Source organism: Garra rufa, chromosome 23 (genome assembly GCF_049309525.1).
Source record: "Garra rufa chromosome 23, GarRuf1.0, whole genome shotgun sequence".
Taxonomy (NCBI): Eukaryota; Metazoa; Chordata; class Actinopteri; order Cypriniformes; family Cyprinidae; genus Garra; species Garra rufa.
Window position 1 is genome coordinate 27,842,500 of NC_133383.1, and position 27,682 is coordinate 27,870,181.

Here is a 27,682-nt window from a genome sequence, read left to right on the forward strand (position 1 = left end):
AGTAAATTACTGGTATCTAAAGAAAAATTGTAATCTTTGTTAAAATGTGTTTTATGTATTTTAAATGTTAAATGTATTTTAACTAATTTATTTGTCCTCCATCTCAAAAACGACTCCTTGTTGTAGTGTGATCACAATTAAGAAACATAACATTATACTGCATCTCCTTGAAAAGGATAAAGACAGTCTTTTATGCAAGTAATGTGCCTGTCACATTTACTCACATTTAAGTTTTCATTGCTTACATGCACCTACCCTAAACTACCCAAAAACCTGTAACTCTACCATAATTATTTAAAAAATACAAAACATAGTGTTTCCACACCACCTTCAACTTGTAACGTATAACTTTGAGTTTTAAAATGAGGTAGATGTACATGTAGCAGAGGAACGGTAATATTGAGACCTTGTGTCTCTTTTTATACAGACTGGGGTAAGCTCTAAAGTATTTTTCTAAAGTAAATTTCATTTAATTCTCGTATTCTGTACTTGTTCTTGTTTTCCTGCGAACACTCGCAGCATGTTTGACCAGAGTCTTCGTCTAAAAACTAGCCAAAAACAATGGCAAAGATATAGAGCTAGTGAGTTATATTTGTGTAGATATTGGGACGTATTTTTCCGTTGGCTAGGTGGTAAATAAAACAGTCATACCCCATTGGTCTGGACATTGGGGAGGTGTGTTTTTATGTAAATATTGTCACATTCTTGGTTGTTTGACGCACCCCCAACCTACATTCAGAGTTTAGAGACACTCAGTTTGACGCGGTTTCTGCATTGGTACAAAGGCCTCCAAACACCCCTGAAACAAGATTAATTTCAGTCACATCGGCAAGAAATTTTGTTGAAATGGAAATGCACCAGGAAAGTCACGGTCTGATAAAGATTCTCGATGAAGATGAAGATTTTGCGAAACAAGAATTCACAGTGTCTGAGGATCGTACGGGGAGATTTGTGTTTGACAAGACATTGCAGACTGTGAAACTCTACGTTTTGGATTATGAAGATATATGTATTCCTGAATGTAGCTATCTGCTTTTAACGGCCGTAGACTGGACGTACTTCTACAATCAAATTTGGACAAAAATTAAATTTGGTGGTAAAATCAGGTACGTTTATCAGTGGGATTCTGTCACGGCGGGTATGAGATACCTTGCCTCAACGAGACCAGAATACGTCCGCCTATCTGCCTGTTGGAACAAAACGCATCATGATCAAAATCATCTCATAAGGGTAAACAAACAGCGGGAGGAATCTGAAAGAAAATTGCATCACGATCAAAATCATCTCATAAGGGTAAAGAAACATCTGGAGGAATATAAAAGAAAAGTTTTGTCTCAAAGAGGCGAGTCTGACTCCGTGGAGGACTCCGAGGATGAGTCTGATGATGACTCTGAGGAGGACTTTGATGATGACTCTGAGTATGAGCATGATGACGCCTGGCCTATTCCTGAGGACAACCCTTTCGGATGCTGCACAACAAATCTATATTTAGACGCGAGCGACGAACCTGTGTTAAAAACTGTTTTCTCAACCATTGACAAGCTGTTTCAGTCAAGTTAGACCAATTTCACAGTCAGTGTTTTATTGTGGGCATCAATATGTTTTGGATGTATAGCAGCACAACAAAATTGTAAAGCGTTGAGTCTTTTCCTCTGTTTCTTGCTATATGTTTAATTGTTTTAATAAACATTTATTGGATTCAGTTTCCCCTTTGCCTCTTTTTATTCAAATTTTATCATATGTTTAAAAGGTTTAAACATATTTTAAGACACAATATTGTTGATGTCTAGTGTTGCATGTATTATTTATAACGATTGTAAATTTATTTGAAACATTTTATTATGGAATTGGCTCTAAAATCTTTAACAACCTATCATTATCTGTGGTATAATAGTTACCACTTGGTTCGTGGATCTTATTTTTTTGAGTCTATAATCTTTAATCAAAATATTATAACTAGCTTGAGCGAAACTTATCTTGGGTGCCTGACTGATTTTCAAGCCTTCCGGCCACAACCCTCTTAGACCTTACAACAAGCTTGAGGGGTGGACCCTATTAGTAAAACCAACAACTGAGGTCGTCATCAACTCTGCAGTAACTGAGTTCACCCGACACTGTGAACATAACCAGGTTTGGACGACGGAGCTACTGCAACGTCTTGTTGATTAAAAACAACAACAACAAACCTGTTTTACTGAACCACGGCTCTGCTGCAATTTTACTGCTAATAACACTTTTGGGAGTAAACGGTCAAATCCTAAATTCTAGGAAACGGCTACGTCTTGGAGAAAACTGAATTCTGAAAAGAATGTCTGAAACTACGTCGAATCTGATGGAGAACAACTGTAGGTCTGGCGCTGCTGCGGATGATCAATCGGAGTGCAGCTGTGCCGCAGAAAAAATGTGCGGTGTAAAAGTCATCATAGACTCTATGTTTAAACCATATTACAAAGGACAAATGATCAAACCGATGAACACGGTCATCGTCGATGAGCGCTATCCGAATCATGATTGTACGGGGGATACTAAGCGTAAAACAAACCTTAAGAACGAAATGAAGATTGTAAGAAGCCTGAAAAAGGAAACACGGCCTGATGTGACAGACGTCTGTGTTAACAGCAAAGAGACAATCAGCGTGACCACTAGGGAGATTCTGGGTATGATGATGACTGCATGTAGAGATGAGATTGTTGTAGTGCATGTATTGAGTGTCCTTAGTAATAATCTTTGTTTCCCTAATGTTTCAGATCAGAAGCCTGATAGAGACTCTAAACCGATGCCGATACAAGGTTATAGCACTTCTTTTTCTTTTTTTCTTTTTTATTCTATGTGTCGAAAATTTCTAGATTTGCTGAAAGAAGATGATGTAAATGAATTTTCTCCCGACCAAAAATGGATCACCACATACTACAGTCAAGTTGGTTTGCAAAAGTGCGTTTTTGGACCGTAATGGGTGCATAATGCCTACTGCATACCTTCATAAAAATTAAAGTCCGTTTATAAAGTGAACCTAGGGGTATATATATGAAACATTTCATTTAGGCTAAAACATACAAACGTCATACAGCCTAGTGTGAAATCTGTGTACATTAACAGTGATTTGTTACAGATATAATATGATCTAAAGAAGAAGTATGGATTTTTAGTCCTGAGTTTTAGCTGGATGCCCACAAGTGTCTTTAGATAGGCCCTAGTTCAACTTTAGTGACAGGTAACCGAACTGCCTTGCATAGTAAAGACCTGTGCTATGAATAGGACTACTTTTAAAATACATATCTCAGTAAGGCGGATTGCAATACAGTCCATAGCCTGATTTTTGCCATTCAAAATAACACTTTTTTTTTTTAATTCAACAGAGACTTCAAGACAAGGACCATCATGCATCCGTGTAAAACGTTAGTGTGATTTAAATATTAATAACGAATAATCATTATCAGATGTACAATTAACTAGTATATTAATTGACCTGTTTTCTGTAAAAAGGCAAGAGCTCCACGTCTAATGGCGGTATGATATATGCCCCTGTCATAACTGGATCAAGTCTAGGCTCCGTTACAATGACTATGACTTCTGCAACCTCTGGCAAATCAAATGTGATGGTATATTGTAAGTGTAATACATGTACATCTTCTACACCAAACAAACAAACAAGCGAATAAATGTTGGTATATGAAACAATTAAAAATGGTAATTAGATGGAGTTGCTTAACCATTAGATAATGTTGATCGTGTACATCTGGAGTCTAAAGTAAAGCCCCAAAGTAAATTTTATATAAGTTGTTTTATTTATTTATAGGATGGATTTTTATGATGGCCTCATATTTTGGACACATCCGCATAACCGCTGAAGGCATACTGTACACTGAATAAGATAGCATGTTGTAGCGCACGGATTGTCCTTAACAGTCTTTGTTTCCCCTGATGTTTCAGATCAGAAACCTGATAAAGACTGTGAACAGAGGTCAGTACAAGGTTGAAGTAATTTTTTTCTTTCTATTCTATATTTTATTTTTTTTCCAATATCCTTTTTCTTTTCGTATTCTCAGGTTATCAGATCTTCCTAAAAGGAAAAAACAGTAAGCTAGATCAAAAGTGAAGAACATTATTGATGATCTTGACCTACCCACTGAATCAGTTGCAAATGTAAGAGCGATGACACCAAATCAAGAGAAGTTGCGGATACTGCTTGACTGTATGCGTTATGAGGCCTTTCTTACATGATGTGTAACTGGTTTTATTGAATTTAGGTTGTTGCTTATGGTTTGTATGTGGGGAATAGCAAGGACGATAAGGTTGACTCTATTACTCTACTCTAAATTGACTATAAACAGTTGAAACAAGCTCAGCTGATACAATTAGAAAAAGCTATATATATATATATATATATATATATATATATATATATAAAAAATATGTTGAAGGATTAACATATCTCACCCGGTTCCCCTGCGTTGGAACATCAGAGTAAAATTTTAAATGTTAAGAAGTAGGAATACTCTGACTTTGATGAAAACATCACTTTCCTAAACAACATTGTGTCTAACTTACACGGTAGCATGATTGCCATTTTATCATGTACAGTATTGTCCACAAATTTATCAGACTGATAAAGTACCAGGTGTAAAAATTTGAATGTAAGTATATGTGTTAAATAATTGAATAAACAAATTAAAACAGTGTATAATGGTGTTGTGTTTCGCGATTACAGTCAAGCGTTCATGAGACGGTCTGTGGAGATTTCTCCTTACAATGGGAGTCTGGTATGTGTCAGAATGACTTTTTCAGAGCAACTGTATATTCTCAGGAGACCCCCAGAAAACACTCCTCACATGTGATGTGTCATTCACGCAAAAAGTCAGTGGGTATTCGAAGAGTGCATGTCTACGTAACATGAGATGTCTTTGGTGGTGTCTTTTCTCATATGTAGTAACATCCTTATGGCCCACAAGTTGTTGTTGACACACGCAATTTGAAACAAACCTGTGATCATTATGGGTAAAGCTCTCAATTCGAAGACGTGACCATCAACATATGCTGACTGTCTACATATATTTTAGAGTAGATGAAGAATACTGTATTTTCAGTGAAGGCTAATTATCCCCGATATTTATTATGCTGTTAAAGATCATTCAGAAAAGTATGAGTACAGCAATAATGATATTCAGATATTGGGCTCAAGATTTATATTTCTATACTTTTTATTTATATAGCCTTTAAAACAGCAACATATTTTTGTAATAAAATAACCATCACATTTTCTAAAAGATACAACTCAAAAAGGAGTGTGTGTGAGGGGGATATACATTGATGATTATGATTAAAATAAGAAACTTTAGCAATCTAAAGCGAATGGTGTGAAATAAATCTAATACAAATTATTCTTTAGTTGAAATTTAAGTTTGTCTGTAGGGAAACTCCTTTTCAAGGAGAACATCTGGTTTACTCATCACCATCACGAATCAGTCTGTTTGAAGGGTCTGGAGCATCAGTTTCACATTGGAGTTTATCCCTGGGAGGACCATAGAGTTTTATTTATATTCCAACTGAAACATTTTTGAAAATATTTCATTCACAGAATGGATTTCAATGTTCGAAGAACATAATGTAAGCCATTTTTATGATTTTTATAAATTTTATAAAAGACTTGGAGATGTTTTTTGTTATCTTTAAAAGAAGTGCATGATGTGTTTTATAAGTTCAAAAACCTAAATGTTGAATTCTTGTTTAAGATGTTTAAGATGTACGGTGAATGATTTCTTTAGCTGTAGTAACATGTTTGTTTTATATTTATGATCACCTGAAAGTATTGTAAATGTTAATTTTAATAAACATGGAGATCGTCTTTAAAAAGTGCAAGATGTGTTTTATAAGTTCAATAAACTTAAATGTTGAATACTTGTTTGAGATGTACAATGGTTTATTTGTTTAGCTTTAGTAACATGTTTGTTACTTTGATGTTTTATAACTTCAATAAACTTAAAAAATATAAAATGAACGTTGTATAATGATTTGTTTTGCTGAAGTGACATGTTTGTTACTATGTTTTATATACATGACCGTCTAAAAGTATTGTAAATGTTTATTTTTATAAACATGGAAATGTTTAATATCATCTTTAAAATAAGTGGGTTATGTGTTCAATAAACTTAAATGTTGAATACATGTTTAAGATGTACGATGAATGATTTGTTTCGATGTAGTGACATGTTTGTTACTTTGATGCCTTAATAATAATATATATATATATTACCATCTTTTTTAACCCTCATGGTGTCTGAGGGGGTTTGCAGCCGCTGCTGATGTTTTGTCCTGCCCTGACATTTGTGTGTTTCCAGTACCTTAAAACGTATTTATGGTTATGATTATAATGTATTCCGCACAAATTGCGCTACAATAATACGCACGCAAGCGTGATCGTACATGTTTGCGTATTGAGAAAACAAAATACTTGTTTAAAATTTTAGTGACAATATTGTTTTACATGTTTTTAATTTGTCTTTTGCTTGTGTTTTGTGTTTGAGTTTGTGTCGTGTTTGCTTTTTAGTTTTTAGTTTGCATGTTTGTTTGTGTTTTGTGTTTGCTTTTTGTGTTTTATTTTTCATGTTTGTTTGTGTGAGTGTTTGTGCTTAAGTCACTTTTTAGGTTGAAATGTTTATAGGACTTATCAGATCACAAATTTGTATAAACATTTGAATATTACATTGATACAACAACGTAAATGTGATTTATGATGAAATGTCTTGAGTCCTACTATAATAATTTAAATGACTTAAAATATTTTATTACAAATGGAAGTGTGTTGAACTTTTTGTGTGACGGGTAGGTGTTCACTTTGTAGAGTACAAAAGCTTTATAAAAATATAGTAAATAATGTTTATAAAAAAAATATAGAAATAGAGAAAGTTTACTGTGATTGGGTAGGTTAAGGGTTGATACGGTTTCAAATTGACATGTCCATGCATGTCCAGGTCCTCTGACATGCCCAGGCATGTCCAGGCATAATCCATATGTTTTGGTCTGTTAAAATACATTTTTCCCTTTACTTATTTTGACGTTGTTGGCTCCCCATTACAATATTTACTACTACCTAAAAACTAGTGTAAATGTTATTCTTTGATTTAATATCATGTGTGATCACATCGTTTATATTCATTTCTTATTTATAGAAGAGAATACGACTTGGAGGACTGAATGTGTGTTTGTGTACATGATTGTGTTACACTGTTGAGCCCGAGTGTTATCATTTATGTTTTTAAAACATTAAAGACTTTGTTAATATATTTCATCGTACGGTTATGGACTCGTAACTGTTGTGATAATAGAGACTTTTCAATAATAAATATTTTTTATAGCAACTAATATATATTGTTGAACAAGTATTTTATATACACCCATCACATGTATGGTCACTTTTTCATACAGTGTGATAGGGACTGAAACATTATTAAACGTTTTTATAGTTTTATTTATTTTTATTTTTCAATCCTCGCAACAACAACAACTAACATTCATGGAAAAGATAAACATCTGAATAAAGAATGTGTTTTTCCGGCTTCTGAACATGTGTACTCGCATATGTTTAAAGAGATCCTGAGAACGGTTGCCATAGGGTTGACAGGGGATTAGTGACTGAGTCATATTCTTGATGAATCACCGATCAATTCACTGGGAAAACGCCAAATGCTCACGTAGTATGCCAATCTAGATTTTTTAAAAACAGATGTAGCTACTGTGAGAAATAATTTGGATCCTCTGCAAAAATGGTATCAGGTCCTCTCAAACTAAGACGTACTCATAACTGCTGTGTCTATTTGTCTCCTATTATTTTTTTATAGCAACTAATATATTGTTGAAAAGGTAATTTATATACAACCATTACATGTATGGTCACTTTTACATGAGATGTTCATATAACACTGTGTAACGTTAGCTCATGAAGCACTCACGGGCAGACCTGCAAGGAGTGAATGAGAGCAAAGAGGGCAAACAGACACACGCACGCTGACTTTTATTTTTCACCCTAGACTGTAAAAACGTAAGGGATTTAATGATTCAAATGTTAGAAAATGCATTATTATTAGTATTATCATTTTATTATTTAAAAGTGTATATATTTATCCTTTTATAAATTCTCTCATTTTAAAACTGTTGCTGTACGGTTTTCTCGGTGCCCTAATCAGATCTTCCATAGAATCTTTGTCCCATTCCCTCTCAGGAGTTTTGTGTATCGCATCCATGTCTATGTATTTCACAGCTCTGATGCTCCGCAGATATGATGGGGAAGCCCTATTTATCTATGCTGAACGCAATCTGATACCCATGCCCTACAACACGGACGTGGGGGCTAGACCGTAAAATCGCCGAAACATTCTACAAACCTTCATTCCTCAACAAACACCGGACGGTCACGCACAGCTGCTGTATTTCTCTACCGGGATGACAACCAAACACCGGATGGTCCCGCAAAAACCCATAAACCCGTCAGGAGTTAATCCCGCACCTGGGTATGAATCTCGTAAATTTGATGCAACAACCATAAACCTGTCAGAAGTTCATCCCGCACCTGTTAAACCCTGTCGTTAATCCTCTCAACAACCCATAAACCTGTCAGCCGTTGACATCGCACCTGCTCAATCCATCAAAACAAGGTCAGTAGAGTTCACTAGGTCAACGAGGGGTCAAACACGTGGGTGGGCACCGTGGGAAAGGGAGGGGGAGGGGCGTGGGGGAGGGGGAAGGTCAAAAGGTCAAAGCCATCAATCAAATTATGACAGGTGGTGTCCCCTATTGCTACTGATATTAACAAAGAGTAATAAATCTGTCTATGCAATTAAAAGTCCATGCAGAGCTAGACAAGATGAGCATTTGAGATTAAAAAGTATATAAATTTTTACTTTTTAAAGAAAATAACTGATCATTTCACTAGATAAGACCCTTCTTTTTCGGCTGGGATTGTTTAGAGCCCTTTTAAAGCTGCATTTAAACTGCATTTTGGAAGTTCAAACTCAGGGCACCATAGAAGTCTACTATATGGAGAGAAATCATGAAATGTTTTCCTCAAAAAAAAAACAAACAAAAAAAAAACTCTCGTTAATATGAACTACGAATGAACAAATGCATTATTAAAGTGAAAAGTTGTACTTGTTAACATTAGTTAATGCACTGTGAACTAACATGAACTAACAATGAATGACTGCATTTTCATTAACTGACATTAAAAAAGAGTAATACATACTGTAATGTATTGTTCATTGTTTGTTTGTGTTAGTAAATACATAATAATACATCATTTGCACAGATTTGATAAATAGCTGGTTGCCAATCAATTCCCTTCTGCAAAATGTATTATTAATTACAAAGACAGCAAATCTGTCTACGCAATCGAAGGTCTATGCAGAGCTAGACAAGACGAGCATTTGAGGTTAAAAAGTATATAAATGTTTTTTTGTTTTTTTTTTTAGAAAATAACCGATCATTTCGCTAGATAAGACCCTTCTTCCTTCGCTGGGATCATTTAGAGCCCCTTGAAGCTGCATTTAAACTGCATTTTGGAAGTTCAAACTCGCGTGCACCATAGAAGTCCACTATATGGAGAGAAATCCTGAAGTGTTTTCCAAAAAAACTTCTCATTAATATGAACTAAGAATGAACAAATGCATTATTGAAATGAAAAGTTGTGCTTGTTAAGATTAGTTAATGCACTGTGAACTAACATGAACTCCTGTTTCATTAACTGACATTAACAAAGAGTAATACATACTGTAATAAATGTATTGTTCATTGTTTGTTTGTGTTAGTAAGCACATAATAATACATAATTTGACAAATAGCTCGTTGCCAATCAATTCCCTTCTGCAAAGTGTATTATTAATTGCATAAACAGGAAATCTGACAGCTAAATTAGTGGTTTGGTGGTTAACTGAATCAACTCACTGATAAACAAAACAATACAGAAATGGCAGTTTCTCATGGTTTAAACTTGAGTGTAGAGCCTCTTAAGAAGAGTGATATTTTCACAGAGGATTTAGAAGCCAAAGCTCACAGACTTGACAAACAATTATGATTAAAGACTGAGGTGTAAAAAAGAATTAACAATATTCTCTGTTCATGATTCTGTTTCCCAAAACCATTCTGGGGATGGCATCTTTGGTTTATCCTGGCATGAAGCGACACTGTGTATAATGTCGTCTTATCTGTGAATTTACATACACAGCTAGCAGTAGCGATAGCAGAGAAATGGCGAGGAGAGAGATTGGCGGTCAGTAGTGAGGTGTGATTGACGTTCTCTTGGAACTCCGGCTGATGCCTTTCCAAACGGCAAGTCAATCTGCCGCTCTCCGCGAGCTCTGACACAGGCAGGAAATAAATAGTATACGCTTACGTCAGGAGACGTCAATCATCTGAGCCATCTGTTAAGAATAGACGTATGAAAACTCTGGAGAACTGTAGCCTTCCCCGGTATCGCCTGCGGGTCAGGCCTGAAAATCATAGCGCCACGCTTCTTTTTAATATCTCTGATGTTGTCACTGCTAGCATATTTACTGACTGTGAGACGTGGTTTCTTTATGGGTTTTTTTTGTGCTTCGCTGTTCTAGAGAGTGATGGACCGCTGTCTGGCGTTTTATTTCACAGAGGTTCATAAACGTGGCCTCTAGGGCTGCCGGACGGGTGCGTGACGACTGCACGATTAGTTCCCCCTCCGTCCATCTCCTCGATCTCGACCTCCTTTATCACTCTTGACATACAAATCAGCGGCTGGAATACAGAGAAGCTGCCGAGCGATCGGATTCGGCTTGTTTAAAATCACGCCAGATTCCCATGGCCGCCCGGTATTATCTTTTAAAACAGAGAAAGAGAGAGATGGACTTTATGATTTCACTGCCGCAAAGGGTTTTGTTTCATTTTAGATATTTAATTGGAATTCTTGGGAAAATGGACTCGATTAGATGAGTGTTTTTCTTTTTCGCTCGTCTACAGAGAGTTAATGTTTAATGCATAAGCACACCGTCCTCATTTTCAACAGCTCTCTGAGCAAAGTGCTTACCTGTGTGAACTTTTCTAGCCTCAAAGGTTGCGTGGAGCTCTGAGGGAATAGCGCTGTCATTAAGTACGCATAACTAAAGGCCTTCATGTGAACGGCCCTGAAAGCAATTATGAAAACGATGATACCGAGAGGGCTTTTTTTAAGTAGTCATCACCTCGGGCTGGAGAAACCTGTTGACTTGTTGTACCTGAACACCCCACTTAAGGTACGTTCATGCTGACAGCGTTTCGCAAGCGGAAAACCACCAGAGGGCTTTTATCTTTGGTGGGTCTTGATCATGAAACATGGGGAGAATTAAATTCTGTGTAAGTGCTTTGTAAAGCACAAAATGTGACAGTTCGTGTAAGAATAGTTACAACCGTTGGTGGTTTGAGCAAACACCAGTGACAAGACAAAGGTGAGCACGATTTAACTTTATGCAAATTAGTAGAATGATTACCATTCATTACTGCAGTTGGGGTAAAATGCCTTTACTGACCTGCTACGATTAACTACACGTTTGTAAATGTATAAATGAATTACTGACATTTACATTTGTGCATTTAGCTGACAGTTGCAGATCTGTCTAACGGAACAAATCAATTATAAGTCAACAATAGTTGTAATATACAATGCCTATTACAGTGCCTTGCAAAAGTATGCAGCATTATGTTAAACTGCTTTAAATTACTTTTCCACATCAATCTACATCTCATACACCATAATGACAAAGCACAAAACAGGTTTGTAACAACTTTGCAAATTTATTAGAAATAAAAAACTGAAAAGATCCCGTTGCATAAGTATTCATACCCTTTTCTGGGACCCTCGAAATTAAGCTCAGGAGCATTCATATTGCTTCTAGATGTTACTACACTTTGAGTGGAGTTAAACTGTGGCAAATTCATTTGAATGAGTCTGATTTAGAAAGGCACACACCTCTCAGAAAAGGTCTAACAGCTGAAAATGCATATCAGAGCAAAAACCAAGTCCTGAGGTCAAGATAACTGCCTGTAGAGCTCAGTGACAGACTTGCATTAAGGCAATGATCTAGAGAAGAGTTCAGAAAAAAAAAAAAATCTGCTGCATTGAAGGTTCACAGAAGCATGTAGCCTCCATTATCCATAATGGAAGACGATTGGAACAACTAGGACTCTAGAAAATGTCTGCCAGAGCTTGAGAGGTGAAAAGGTGAGGCAAAGAATGGCAGATAATTGCCAAATGCAGATGTGCAAAGCTTGTCACATCAGACCCAAAAAGACTTGAGGCTGTAAAGGTGCTTCAACTATGCACTGAGTTAAGGGTATGAATACTTATGCAATGTACTTATTTCAATGTTTTATTTTTTAATACATTTGTAAAATTTGCAAATCTGGTTTTTGCTTTGTCATTATTATGGTGTATGGAGTGTAAATTTATGTGGGAAAAAACTAATTTAAAGCAGTTTAACATAATGCTGCAACAAAACAAAATGTGAAAAAAAATGACAATGATACAAGGCACTGTATATAAGACAACTAGATTATAAAGCATGTGTAAGTGCATTGGTTTAAAAGTGGTATAGTTCACCCGTTCATTAATTACTCACCTTCATGTCGTTCCAAACCTTTAAGACCTTTGTTCATCTTCAGAACACAAATTAAGCTATTTTTGATCAAATCCGAGAGCTATTGCATATACAGCAATGGCACTACTATTTAAAGCCCAGTAAGGTAGTAAGGACATTGATAAAATAGTCCATGTGACATCAGTGCTGAGAAAGAAGGACTATGCAATTCATCTGATCACTCTTCATAACATTCTGGAGTGTATGCAAATTGCTATTATAAAAACTTAAGCAGCAACTTTCAACTCTCAAAACTTTTGGCCACGACTGTAGATTAGCGTAACACCACCCATATGTATATGGAAAGAAAGAATGCGTAATTTTTACCGGCTGTAGTAGTGTTGCAGTCGCCATGTTGTGGAGACACAGTGTGTTTCATTGCGAAAGCGAAAGTACTTTGTTTGGCCTTCCAAATGAGAACACAACTAGAAATCAGTGGTCAAGTTATATTTACAACACTGTTCCAGAACGGTACAACGCAAATATTCGAGTGGGTGCTGCGCATTTCACGGAGGACTGTTTCCTGAACCTGGGAGAGCAGCTTACAATTAGTGTTGCTTTCGTCAACGAAAATTATGACTAAATATCGTCGTCAACGAACCTTTATCACGTGACGAAAACGAGACGAGACGAAACGAAAATGCTGGTCATGTGACGATGACTATATAAAATGTATTATGAAATATCGTTGACGATTAAAAACGAGACTAAATGTTGTTTACAAAATAAAAACTATGCTAAAATGTCTCTTTATTTTCGTTGACGATAACGAGACGAAACAAAATGTTATAATGTTAGATTGATGTGCGCATGCCCAGTAGACAGAGCTGTATCCCTTCTAGCCTAAACCGTAGGCGAGCGGCGTCACTCCCTCAAGCTCCACTCGCTGCATTATCTAGAAGACGCCCACAAACAAAGTTAAGTCTGACACAGATAAAGGGACCAGTGGCCGGCCAGATAGGGTTCATATTCTGGGGAAAAAGAAGGAAGTACACATACATTTTTTTCTACAAAAAAAAAAAAAAAAGCATTTCGAAGCACCAACGGGATCAACTGTATCTAAAATGGTTCATTACTCGAAGCTTTTCAACACGTTGTACACTAATGACATCTTGTGGTCAAAGGTGGAAAACATTTCTTTTGCATCCCAGTTGTCCAAGCAATTTTTGGACAATTTCATAAAATAAATAAATGTATGCTAAGTAGTGGTGGGCCGTTATCGGCGTTAACGTGCTGCGTTAACGTGAGACTCATATCGCGCGATAAAAAAAATATCGCCGTTAATCTATTCTCAAAGTTGGGTTGGGAGCTGGGTCTAAACTACGCAAGATATGATGACTTTCACCTTGATATTTTAGCGCGGATGACGCATATCTAGTTGAATTGCAATGTAGGGGGCGAGAACGAGTCTTCAACTTCTGTGAAATTACCACATCAAATGAGACGCGCAGACATGGATGCAGTTATGAAGCCGCTTCAGGGCAGGTGCGTGCGTTGCTAGACCCTTTTTACTGGGGCACGTGCCTCAGTGAAAATCTGCTGTGCCCCAGTAAAATCTCAAGTTTGAGTTATAATTTACTTTGATAATCCCGAAATAAAGACATTATACTATATGCAACAACTGAATTGACGCTTCTAAAAGCAACGCAGTTTATTGGAAGATGCACGCAGATAGGCTATCCATACCCGCGCGCCTGTATATTTTACTGGAACGCGCACGTCGTACAGCCTTTTGCGCAGAAGTACTTGGTTACACAAGTTTGTATAGTTAATTGTGTTTTAAATGCAATTGTCAAGCAGTTTGTAATGCATTTTGGAAACAGGAGATGAGCGCCTGGTCTAATGCGCCACCTGGCTTGAGAAACCCGTTCTCAAAGACTTACTTTTAGTCATTATTTGGGTAGCACACATATTCTGAATGCCTTCAGAAGAATTCAAATTAGCCATTTTAATCTAGATTAATCTAGATTAATTTCAAGATTTAATCTAGATTAATCTAGATTAAAAAAATTAATCTATGCCCACCACTAATGCTAAGAAAACCATAAGAAATATTTTACTTACAGAAGGTATAAATGAATTAATCTGTAAATAAACCTAAAAAAAGTACAAAAGATTCTTGTATGCACAGATGATCAAGTAAATTAAGAATATTGTTAAGTTGATTAATATTATTATTTGAAGCTTCCTTGTTTCTCTGTTTTTTTTTTTTTTCTGGCATTGTCATGTGATGCTATTTTATTTATTGTTTTTATTTAAATTTTATTTATGTGTGTGTACTTCTAACATGTTTGGTAGGTAAAATAAATGTTGTAAATTCAAATTAGAGCATCTTCTGCAATTGATGCATTTTTCAGCCTAAAACAAAGTCTAGAACAACTTTCAACAAAAAATATAATAAGATAACCTTGTTTGAAATGGTTTAACTAAAAGAAAACTTTGGTTTTGTCTATACTATTAGGTACTTATACTATATTTACTGGGTTTAATAAAATTCCATTACTAAAAATAGTCTAAATGTTATCAGTTTTCGTCGACTAAAACTAGACTAAAATAGTCATGGGTAATTCTGACTAAAATAAGACTAAAATGCTCAGACTTTTAGTCGACTAAAACTTGACTAGACTAAAAAGTGTATGAACTTGACTAAAACTAATAAAAACTAAAATGTCAGGTTCACACAAAGACTAGACTAAAACTAAAATGAAAATTGGCCGCCAAAAACAACACTACTTACAATGTCAGCTGTATACAAGGGGTTAAGGCTATAAAGTGGGGCAATTCAAATGTTGGACAGTCTCACAGCCTGTAAGTACATTTTCATATTTAAAGAATTCAGTACTGACTATTCAAATGCGAGTTTTGAGCAGTGTAGAGTAGTGCTTGTTTCTCATTCTGTGATTGCAAATGCAGAAATGGTGTTATGTATATGTGGCGTGCCGCAACTCAACGCGTAAAAAGACAGTAGGAGTCATTATAATCAGTAGTTATGTCCCCAATGGATGCAACAAATGCCTCGTTTATGAATCATCACGCAGAGAAACGCCATCACAACATGATTAGGGGCGTAACTTTCCTTCACACGCTTGAGGTATTCAGCCAATCACAATGCACCGGATAGATGGCCAATCAGAGAACACCTCGGTTTCTATCAATGATGAGTTTTGTAAAAATCGAAGCGTTTCAGAACGGCAGGGCAGAGAGCAGCAACAATAATGTACAGTATGTGGAAAAAGTTTTTTGAACCTCAAACTGCACAACTATAACACAATACACAAAATAACGCTCTTTTAAGCAACATCATATGAGCCCTTTAAAGAATACTGACACGTGATTTCTGTTCTCTGTGGCGCCTCCTCCTGGCATCAACAATAACAGTAATGTCAAACACAAAGTCAGTTAAAGAGATAGTTCTCCCAAAAATGAAAATTACCCCATGATTTACTCACCTTTAAGCCATCCTAGGTGTATATGACTTTATCCTTTCAGATGAATACAATCGGTGTGATTTTAAATAATGTCCTGTCTCTTCCAACCTTTATAATGGCAGTGAATGGCTGTTGAGATTTTGAGGCCCAAAAAAGTGCATTCGTCCATGATAAAAAGTACTTCACACAGCTCCGGGAGGGGTTAATGAAGGACTGCTTAAGTGAATCGATGCATTTGTGTAAGAAAAATATCCATATTTAAAACTTTATAAACTGTAATCTCTAGCTTTCACTAACTGACATTCACACTTTCACGAGAGAGTGGCATTCCAGCAGATGGTGTAAACTCCGGTGAAAAGTGATGAACACAGAAGTGCAGAACAGAGCAAAACAAATCACTGATTACAAATTAAAAAACAAGGATTTGGAAAGAAAAATGTCAGAGGATTTCGATATAAGCCAAGAGGAGACTGGTTTTCCATTACTGTAAACAAAACTTGCTTCTCACAAGACTAGCATATTATCACCAAAGCTTACACTACGTCAACGTCATCTGCTGGAACACCACTCTCTTGTGAACGTGCATACGACAGTTAGCAGAAGCTATATATTAAGTTTTTTAAAGTTTTAAATATGGATATTTTTCTTACACAAACACATCATTTTGCTTCAGAAGGCCTTTATTAACCTCCCAGAGCTGTGTGGAGTACTTTTTATGATGGATTGATGCACTTAATTGGGCTTCAAAATCTCAACAGCCATTCACTGCCATTATAAAGCTTGGAAGAGCCAGGACATTTTTAAATATAACTCCGATTGCATTCGTCTGAATGAAGAATAAAGTCATATACACCTAGGATGGCTTGAGGGAGAGTAAATCATGGGGTAATTTTCATTTTTGGGTGAACAATACAAAAACAAAAGTAACTGTCCATGCCTTTTCATAGCTAATTTTTCATTGTGCATCTTTAGTAAATCCTGACTTAATCCTGAATTTTTTTTAATGCCAAAAGTGGGTTTGCGCTGATGCAAACTGTTAGTAAATCTGTATCTAAACTAAAACTATTGTAAACCAGTTTTGTTAATTGAAGTAAAACTGAAATAAAATATTAATACTAAAAAACTAAATAAATGGAAATTAGAAATCATATAATAGTTAAAAACTGACACATAAAAGCACATAACAAAAATATTGAAACAAAAAATGAAAACTTAAAATTTAAAAATAAAAGCCGATTCAGGCATTCTTAAAATATGAATCCAAAATATGAATAAAAACTATAACAGTATAAATAATGCTAAATTAAACTTGCTGTCAAATTTTAATGTTTAATGTGCAGTGAGGAAAACAATTATTTGGTCCCCTGCTGATTTTGTTCTGTTTGCTCACTGACAAAGAAATGATCAGTCAATACTTTTAATGTTAGGTTTATTTAAACAGTGAGAGACAGAATAACAACAACAACAACAACAACAACAAAAATGCATTTCAAAAAAGTTTCTGGCTCCCAAGGTCTCTTTTATACAGGAAACAAGCTCTCTTTAAGCGAGTACTCCTAATCTCAGTTTGTTACCTGTATAAAAGACACCTGTCCACAGAAGCATCCAATCAATCAGATTACAAACTCTCCACTATGGCCAAGACCAAAGAGCTGCCCAAGGATGTCAGGGACAAGATTGTAGACCTACACAAGGCTGGAATGGGCTACTAGACCATCGCCAAGCAACTTGGTGAGAAGGTGACAACAATTGGTGCGATCATTCGCAAATGGAAGAAACACAAAATAACTGTCAATCACCCTCGATCTGGGGCTCAATACAAGATCTCACCTCGTGGAGTTTCAGTGATCATGAGAATGGTGAGGAATCATAGAACTACACTGGAGGATCTTGTCAATGATCTTAAGGCAGCTGGGACCATAGTCACCAAGAAAACAATTGGTAACACTACACGGTGAAGGACTGAATTCCTGCAGCGCCCGCAAGGTCCCCCTGCTCAAGAAAGCACATGTACAGGCCCGTCTGAAGTTTGCCAATGAACATCTGAATGATTCAGAGGAGAACTGGGTGAAAGTGTTGTGGTCAGATGAGACCAAAATCGAGCTCTTTGGCATCAATTCAACTCGTTGTGTTTGGAGGAGGAGGAATGCTGCTTATGACCCCAAGACCCCAAGTGAACAGGACAACAAAGCTAAATAAGTTCTTGCGAATTTTGTTTGCATTGCATTTTTATGGATTTTTACCAGAGACCTTATTCACCGTATGAATTTAATTGACTAAGTCATTTGATCAGAATTTGTTTGGATTCTGGTTTGCACTGTGTGGTTTTGATTCACTAAAAACAATCAGTTTAGAATCAATTTATCTGGGAATTGAACAATGCTAGTTACATTGTTTTTTTTTCTCTAGAAAGACTTGGGTAGGAGACTCAGTTGGATTTAGATTACACTATTTTGTTGGATGTTTATGATAAACTAAGCCATTAATTCTTGAATCTTAACACACGGCCAGTATGTTTTGCGCTGTAGATTCAGTAGCGATGTTCCGGTGCTGCTGTTATAAATGCAAGGAACGTTATCGTAGTATTCAAATGTGATTTACCTAAGTGTTGTTTTAGAAACAATTTACACAGACGTTTTCTTCACTCATGTTTTTTGAAAGAGGCTTGATGTTACCGAGTTTTGCACTAAGCAAATCTTAATTGCCTAATTATTGGTGAACAGCAGGTGTGCCTCTGCTCCACAGTTTCCCACAATGTCATGAAACACGACTTGGAAAAACATCTTTGAAAAGCATCCAACAGTGATTCATATTCTGTAAACACTGAACCCTTCAGTCGTCTTTAACCCGGCTCCATTCATCTGCTTTTAATGCAGGCGCTGGCCGCTTCGGAGCTCCCCTGTAGAAATCACCCTAAATATGATGAGGTGATTCGAGATGTGACCCACGAGTAATGACTCGTTTTCTTTTCAAAATCCTTCATTTTCAGAAATCCAAGCAAGCGCAGACATTTTGGCCCATCTCCTCGAGAAGCAGAATAAACACGGACAAACAACGTGCTGCTCGGTTCCAGATGTTTGTTGGAAATGGCTCTCGTTGTGCCGAGGCCTTTAAAAAGAACAACCTTGATTTTTCTCAAGTGTTATTTAATTTTTACTGCATTATAAAAGCAAACTGCAGGGGGAAAAACACGTTCCCAGCGAGGTTGGAAGTAGGTGATCTAATGACTCATTTTCATTCTTTCTTCTGATGATTTCAACACTCTTGGCTGTGAGTTTCTTGTTTTAACTCATGTTTCAAAACACGCTACAGTATTGTTTAGTTTTATTGCACTGACGATATTTAACATTCACTTGTAAGAATTGACCCTATTTACTTTCTTGAAGCATTTTGCTTCTCTTTCTTTAAGTGATTCACGGATGCATGTTATTCAAAATAAGAAAATAAATACGAAAATAAAATAAACAAACAAGATTAATAATTAATAACTTGAATAACTAAGATTAATAACTTAATAATTGTAAGTTGCTTTGGATAAAAACGTCTGCTAAATGAATAAATGGAAATATAAATGCAAATAAATAAATAAATATTGCAAAGCGCTTTTTAATTTTGATGGTTTAATGTTTGAAAATGATGAAATTAAGACGGCCATAAATATTAGTATTGCATTTTTACAGTTGTAATTTAAAACTAAATTGCCATTATTTTTGTTCAGTACACTGTAAAAATGATTTTTTTGAGTATATTTTACAAGAAAATATTATTTTAGCTTTTCTGCTCGAAAATGTAGAAATATTTGTAAGTTTATTTCAGTGAAATACACACATATTCTTGGTAAATATTTGTGAAATATATAGCAATTTCTGACTGAAAATGTATTCTACCACAATTTTTTTCAGTGTACTTTATTTTACAGTGAAATATTACTATAGTAATATTTCTTATTTTTCTTTTATTTTGTTATATTTGTTTTTTTAGCAATAGTAACACAAACAAAACAAAACAAAGAAAAACAACGACAATAATAATATAATACTAATTAATAATAATAATTACTACTATTATAAATGAAATAACATTATAAAATATTAATATAATAATCTAAAATTACACAAATAAGCAGAAAATATTCTTTATAATCTTTATTAATAATTGTATTAATTTAATTGTATTATTTTTTTAATAATTGAATTTATTTCTTTGTGGCATGGATACAAGATTTAAAATTAATAGCTTTTCAAAAACGTTAAAAACATTCTGTTTTTTAATTAAATGCAAATTTTTAAATCATAAATAAATACATATTAACAATATTAACAATATTATACATAAAAAAGTATGAAATTAAGACAAATGTTTAATTACAATTAATTTATACAGTTGTAATGTAAACCAATATTGCAATTGTTTTTTTTTCAGTACACTGTAAATATTTTTGTTTTGTTTTTTATTTTTCAGTATGTTTCGCAAGAAAATACTATTTCAGTCTTTCTGCTTGAAAATGTTGAAATATTTGTTTATTTCAATGAAATACACACATATTCTAATTCTTCTTTATTTTTATTTTATAATTATATTTAGTAATTGTATTTTATAATAATAATAATAATATAATTAATAATAATAATTGTAATTACAATGAATCAATAATAATAAATAAATAAATAAATAAATAAATAATAATACTAATAATACATTAATAATAATAATAATAATAATAATAATAATAATAATAATAATAATAGGTATTATTATTATTATTATTATTATTATTATTATTATTATTATTATTATTATTTCAAATTGCATTTTACATCACAATCACATTTTTATCTGAAAAATCACCAATAGATTTTATTTTTCTCCAAATCGTCCAGCTCTGCTTGCTTGGTTTGAATGTCTAACTTTGTCAAATAAAAACCCATCTGTCAAAGCTAAGATGTCAGAAATATGTCTAAAGATGTCAAAGCTAAGATGTGTGAGCTGTGTAGTTATATACCAGTCTTAATAGTGCTACAGATGAACCGGGACAAGGATTTTCAGCCGTTCGTGTCTTTTGATGAAAGCCTTCATTCAAAAACTTGTTTAACCCGAGAGGTCAGATCAGTCTCAAATGTGCATTTAGAGCCACGGAGCCTGACTTTAAGACCCGAATCAATGGTTCGCAAGAAAACTGAGGTCAAAGAATCTCTCAGAGGTATGAATTGGATTGTGCAGAAAGTGCGTGCTTTAAAAAGGAGTGTGGAAATACTTGGGTAACCCAGGAGAACTCAGTTCCCGGTTCTCACAGAGAGTCTAATTCATCATTTAGCTAGAGAGCTCATTTTCACAGTTGCTTTTTTAAATTATTTTTGGCAGCAGGCAAACAGAAATTTGTCTCTTGATTATAACAACTGCTCCCTCGTGGATTATGATGGATTATGGAAACGTACACAAGAATTAGAATTAGCTTCTCCGTGATTGACTGTGAGCTTTAAACTTCTCCGGTAATGTCACATTAGTCAGCGATGACCAGGCTCACAGGGAATATCTCACTATGTTCAAACTCATTCTGCCATTTATCACCGCAGACTCATTTTCATCTCGCTCTACTTCAAAAACACATTCTTTCCGAGCGTTTCATCCTGTTTTGTTTGCGATGTTGTCATCCCTCACAACAGTTGGCGAGTTTGCGATGATGAAAAGCTAGACGTATGTATTGGAAAACTTCACCCACTGCTGTTGAAAAGAGACTTTTTATTAGACCTCTAAATGTGAAATGAATGCGGTTGGATGCATTTCTGAAAGTTTAAGTGTGAGGAGAACAATCAAATGTAATTTAGTTTTTATTGGGTTGTGAATGTGGTCAGAGACGAGGGAAGACGTAACGCTAGGGCTGGCAGGTGTATTGGCAGCTGATTTTGGCCTGTTGGCTTCTAGTGGATGTTTGGATTAAACATGCAAAGGCAGTGCATGACTGTGACCTTGACATTTCACAAGCTCAAGTGTCTTTTCTTTTGAAATGTCTTCTAGAAATAATTGCCTTATGGCTGCAGCGACGTTTCTGGCAAAGAACTAGTTTAAGTAGAAAACATTGATGTCATTACGAAGTATTTTCACGGCAATACATTATAGGGATGCACAATATTATTTGAACGTTATTGGAACTGGGGCCTAATGCCTGTCTGGTAAGGTGTTTTATTTGCTTAAAGGAAGCTGCTCTTTTACAAAATCTTTATTTTGTTTTGGGGGTGCTCTAGAACATGCTCTCATGCTTGGTGGTTCCAAAAAACGCATTATTTTTCTAATAATTTACATTATTACAATAGCTTTCTCCCCAGACTGGCGCAAATGCCTCGATTAGTTCTGGATTTGATGAAGGCCCGCCTTCCGAGAAGCGAAAGGTGTTGTGATTGGTTAGCAGTCCCACTACGTTGCGATTGGTGAACAGCTTAGATGGCATTTTAGTCTTGCCACGCCGCTTCCCAAAGCACCAAGTTCCGTGTACAACTATTACCGCAAAATAGATTAAAGTGATACTTTAAAGTTTTAGATATGGATATTTTTCTTACAAAAACACATCGGTTCGCTATAGAAGGCTATTATTGACCCATACAGAGCCATGTAAGGCACTTTTTATTATGGATCGATGCACTTTATTGGACTTGTTTTGGACTGATGGAGAGAAAGACCAGTCTATGCCATTCAAAACCTTGGGATTGCCAGGATAATTTTTAATATAACTCTGATTGCATTCGTCTGAAAGAAGGAAGTCATATACATAGATGGGTGGATGCATAGAAGGTGAGTAAATAATACGCTACAGTAGTGTTGGTCCTATCACCAGCCTGCGAGATCGCCGATACATGGTATTATCATTATTGTGCTAATTTATTCAATTATTTACATGCCTGAAACCAGCTGAAACCATCCCTCTAGTCAATGCTTGTGTTTACATCAGCCACGCTCCGCATGTGTTTCGACCCTCTATACAGCACACGTCAATGGCGGAGCTCCGACACGGTGACCGGAGCAGTTTGTGGCCACTTTAGTCAATGCTTGCATTGACTTGCGCCCTGCGGCTCGCTGAAGCAGAAGCGGCTGTCCATGCTACATTGCTAAATTTAGGCTAACCCCCCACCTCGTCCCTCCCCACCTGCCAGCGATTCGAATTTCTGTAGGCAGGATTTATTTGAATGATATTCTAATGAGCTTTGTGATATAACATCTGGAAAACAATGCTTTGTAATTCAAAGGAGCCATTTGTTGTAGTTCTTGAAAAGGGATTTTTTTAAAAACCTAAATATCTCCCTTTGGAGTGTACTTTGAGATTTGTAACTTTGTAGATGTTTTTATGCCCAAACATATGCACCACACACTGACTAAAATCCAAAAAGTGAAAACGCATAATAGGACCCCTTTAAAACACACACATAACATTAAAGCTGTCAGGATCATGTCTGTGTTTTGTCCTGTTCTGTCATGTTTTCCAAGTGTTTTCCCCCCATGTTTCTAGTTCTAATGGTTTAGTCCTTGTCTCCCCCTTTAGTTCTGTCTCATTTAGTCTAGTCTTGCCCATATTTGTATTTCCCCCTCGTCATCTTGTTATCTTGTTTGTCACCACGCCCATGTTTCTGTGTATAAAGTCTGTGTCTGCTCACTCCCCAGTGTCCGTCGATGTATTGTTACATGTGATCATTGCTTGCTCCCGGTTTTTGTTTGTTTGTATTAGTTTCAGTGTTTTGTTTAATAAAACTGCATTTTTCATCTACTCCGGTTCTCCTCCTCCATCTCTCCACTCCTCAACCCCGCCTGACTGTGACAAAAGCAGAGCTATTATGCCCCCTTTCACAAGATAGTAATATAAGTCTCAGGTATCACCAAAATGTGTCTGTGAAGTTTCAGCTCAAAATATCCCACAGATCATTTATATTATACTAGCCTAATTTGAGTTGAACTATTTTGAAAAAATATACATTTTTGTGCATGGCTCTTTAATTACAAATGAGCTGCTGATCCCTGCCCCCTTTTCCAGAATAGTGTCATTAAAGCTCGTATCTCAGATACTCTGCTAAAAAACATCTTTTTGGTTTTGATTATCATGTCTATTGCGTTAAAATCATGCGTTTTAAACCATCTTAGATTAAACGTCCGATAAACGGTTTGCTGAGTGCACACATCTGAAGCATGCACACAGAAAGCGGCTGTCACATGCCATGTGAGTACTAAACTCTAAGTTCTCTTTCACGTCTTATTGCGCTTAAACTGTCAAATACACAGAAGTTTATGATACAAACACATGGTAATATTATTAGGGCCTGAGCACCGGTGGTGCAAGGACCCTCTTGGAATTGCTCTGTTTTTTAATAAGGGCCCGAGCACCGATGGTGCAAGGAACTTGTTGGAATTGTTCAGGCTCTTCTTCTTCTCCAAACTGAATCAGTTTTGAGGGCCTAAACATGCTCGGAAATTCATGAAACTTTGCACACGCACCAGAACTGGCAAACATTTACATCTGATATGGGTTTCAGAAGTGGGTGTGGCAAAATGTCTCGATAGCGCCACCTATAAAATTTCAACAAAGTGCCCCTCAAGCGATTTTTCACATACATGTACGCAATTCGGTAGACAAATGTAACACACCAATAGCTACAAAAAAGTATCATGGAACAAAATCCGAAACCCAACAGAAAATCTGTTATTTTGAATTTTCTTGGCAAGTTTTGTGCCGTTTTTGCCATTTTCAGGTGTGGTATTTAAACAAACTCCTCCTAGAGATTTCAACCAACTAGAGATCAACATCAGACTTGGTCAGTGTAATCTAAAGCCCTTTGTGACATTAATTGTGAAGATCATGAGTTTTCGTTGAAGGACGTGTCCGTGGCAGCCTGACAAATTTTGATATTTCACCATGAAACAGGAAGTTGTTATATCCCTGGCATATAATGTCTGATCTGCCCCAAACTTCACATGTTTGATAAGTCTCCTGACCTGAAGACATCTACATGCCCATATTCAGTTATAGTCATAGCGCCACCTGCTGGCAACAGGAAGTGACATGTTTTACGCTGTAATGGATTCCTTATAGAGACTTAATGACATCAACATTATATTTGGTCAATCTAATCTAAAGGCCTTTGCAATGTTAAATTGTGAATAGGCTAGGTTTAGAGGAAAAGAGCACTTTTAGATAAACAAGACAATAATACTTGGCATTGGTGGAGATAGAGAAACATTGTTCTTTATTAACAGCAGGATTGCTTGTAATAAAGATTTAAAAGCAAAAGAAAAGGCAATAGATCTGTTTCTGTCAATGGTAAGTTTTAATTTAGAATGTTTGTGAAAATGTAAGAAAAGTATTTTAAATGTTTTGCAACTTGCTTGAGCAACTTAATATATAAATCTAGAAGTAAATGCAAAAGTAAAAAGCATTGAATAATGTGTTGCTTATATTTATTGTGTTTAAACTCGTCCATGAAAGATTACTGTACTGTTTTACTGTACTGTGTAAAAAAAATGGATCAAAATGCTGAAAAAGCATTTTTAATAACAATGTTTGGATTTGAAATCAAAATAATGGATAAATGTTTTTTGTGGAAATCAGGCTTGTGCTTGTGTGTAAGCTATTGTGCAATAATTGCACAATTCTAAAAACAAAAATGCACTGCATGATCAAACATTTAGGTGAGATAAATATATATTTTTTGAAAAATGTCTAAAAACTGCTTCCCTCCAGCCCTCAAAAAAAAAAAAAAAAAAAAAAAAACCTCCCCTCTCACTCCAACTAAGAGAAAAAAAAAATAAAAATAAAATTCAGGCCCTGAATAAATGCCTAAAAATCCTGATTGGAGTTTCACTATTAATAATTTTACATGATAATAAGAAGGCTTCAAAAAGATCGGTATCGGTGATCGGATCGGCAGATACTGCTTCTTGTGATCAGCAATCAGTGATCAGCTTTAAAAATCCAGATCGGAGCACTCCTATTTAATATTATAACTGTGTTTACTATTAGCTTTAATCAATTTTGGGGTTCTTTTTACTTCAAAAGTTGCCTCAAAATTGATCTTGTTTACTTTGTTAGTGTGTTTTGTGCATAATTTGAGTTAGATAGACAAGCATTAACATTGCGATATATCAAGATGCTCTCAAAAGTGTATTTTAACTTCTTTAACATAGCTTCCCCAAAAGAGTGTTTCAGGAATATTTTCCACAATTTACTACACATTTAGATTGAGAAAGTTGAAGGAGAACTGTAATAAACTTATGTAGCTTCCAGTGTGTGTTAGCCGCATTAGGCGTTTTAGCATACACACATACAGGCTTCGAAAATCTATCAGGAATACTACACCACCCACTTATTTTTGACATACCCTTTTGGAAGTACCATGATTTGGAATATATTACATGGTAAATTCATGGTAAAGATCCTTGAGAGAGTCTTCCGTGCGTGTGTGGCACCGCTTTAAATTGCTAAAATTGAGCACCCCAAAAACTCAACATCTCCATGCGGAAAATCGCATTTGTCTCGGGAGTGAGTAATGACCAAGTTTCTTTCCTCCGGAAGATACGTTTGTGGAGAGCTCTTGTGGGAGCTCCGGTTTTGAGGCGAAGTATCGGAGAAGCAGAATCTCTCTCAGCAGCCTTTTTCGTTGAAGATGTATGGGATTTGTTGTCAGAACTCTCTCTGGGCAGCGCAGGGTGTCTTTGGCGGCTGGAAAGATGAATGTTTTAAAGTGTCTTTTCCAATTGCTTTCCCTAAATCATCTCTACGAGGCTAAAGATGGGAGAAATGTTAGCGGCAAGTACCAACTCCACAAGTTGCAAAGTATAATTGGATGTGTCTCTCCGTGCTTCGCTGGCCGCATACTGTACTTCGCTCTCAATTTGCATACGTTAAATACAGGCCCGCTTTGTGGTTCGAGTTATTTTTATAGCTGGAAGGGGGTCGAAATGTTGTTTTTGCTCTAAAAAGTTTTTTTGCCCATATCTGATTAGCGAGACTTTCCACACAGGTTTCACATCTTTGTGCTATTCCCGTTTCTCTCTGCAGGTTTGGGCCAGTAATTTTCTTCCCAACGAAGCGGCGCTGGCGGAGCGCTGTCAGAGAGACTTCGTCCAGAAGCATGGAGAGCCTTTGCTGCTCCAGTATGCTCGAATGGAGGCACAAGCACAGGTAAAACACCCACATAAGACACAGTTCATAGCCTTCAGCAGTCTGTCAGCATTAAAACTCCCTATAGATAGTTTGTAAAGGCTCTCACCAGCACAGTGTGAGTGCTTCTGACAGCCCTGCTGAGGGGGAAAACAATATAAACCAGTCTAAGGTGGTTTGCTGGTCTTGGCTTGCCACAGAGCTGGTCAGAATGCTGTAGTTTGATGGTTTTGTAGGGGTTTTGTGGACTTTTCAGTTGGTAGGCTTGAAGTTAAATCTTCACGGATCCGTTTGAGGCGTGTACACTAGTACTTTGAAATACTCCACCTAGAACTGTGCGATAAAGCAATGCCATATTGAATTCCCTGGTGAAAAAAAAAAAAACAGCTAAAACCAGCCAAGGCTGGTTGGCTGGTTTTAGCTGGTCAACCAGCCTGGTTTGGTTTTATCTGGTCATAGCTGATCAGCAGGCTGGTTTTAGAGGGGTT

The 27,682-nt window shown here is 36.0% G+C and overlaps 2 protein-coding genes across 2 annotated transcripts in view; both read left to right on the forward strand.

Moving 5' to 3' along the window:
* Window positions 1-27,293, forward strand: part of galt (galactose-1-phosphate uridylyltransferase) — a 72,715-nt gene extending 45,422 nt beyond the window's left edge. Inside the window, exon 7 of the mRNA XM_073829979.1 lies at window positions 27,093-27,293. Within this exon, the coding sequence (XP_073686080.1) occupies window positions 27,093-27,293 (201 nt within the window). The remainder of the gene's footprint in view (window positions 1-27,092) is intronic.
* Window positions 2,292-4,302, forward strand: LOC141298765 (uncharacterized). The gene is made up of 6 exons (XM_073829071.1): window positions 2,292-2,657; window positions 2,748-2,789; window positions 3,357-3,395; window positions 3,484-3,606; window positions 3,931-3,961; window positions 4,047-4,302. Exons 1-6 carry the CDS (start codon window positions 2,309-2,311, stop codon window positions 4,078-4,080), a joined length of 618 nt encoding a protein of 205 aa, XP_073685172.1. The 5' UTR covers window positions 2,292-2,308; the 3' UTR covers window positions 4,081-4,302.
* Window positions 27,294-27,682: the final 389 nt, after the last annotated feature.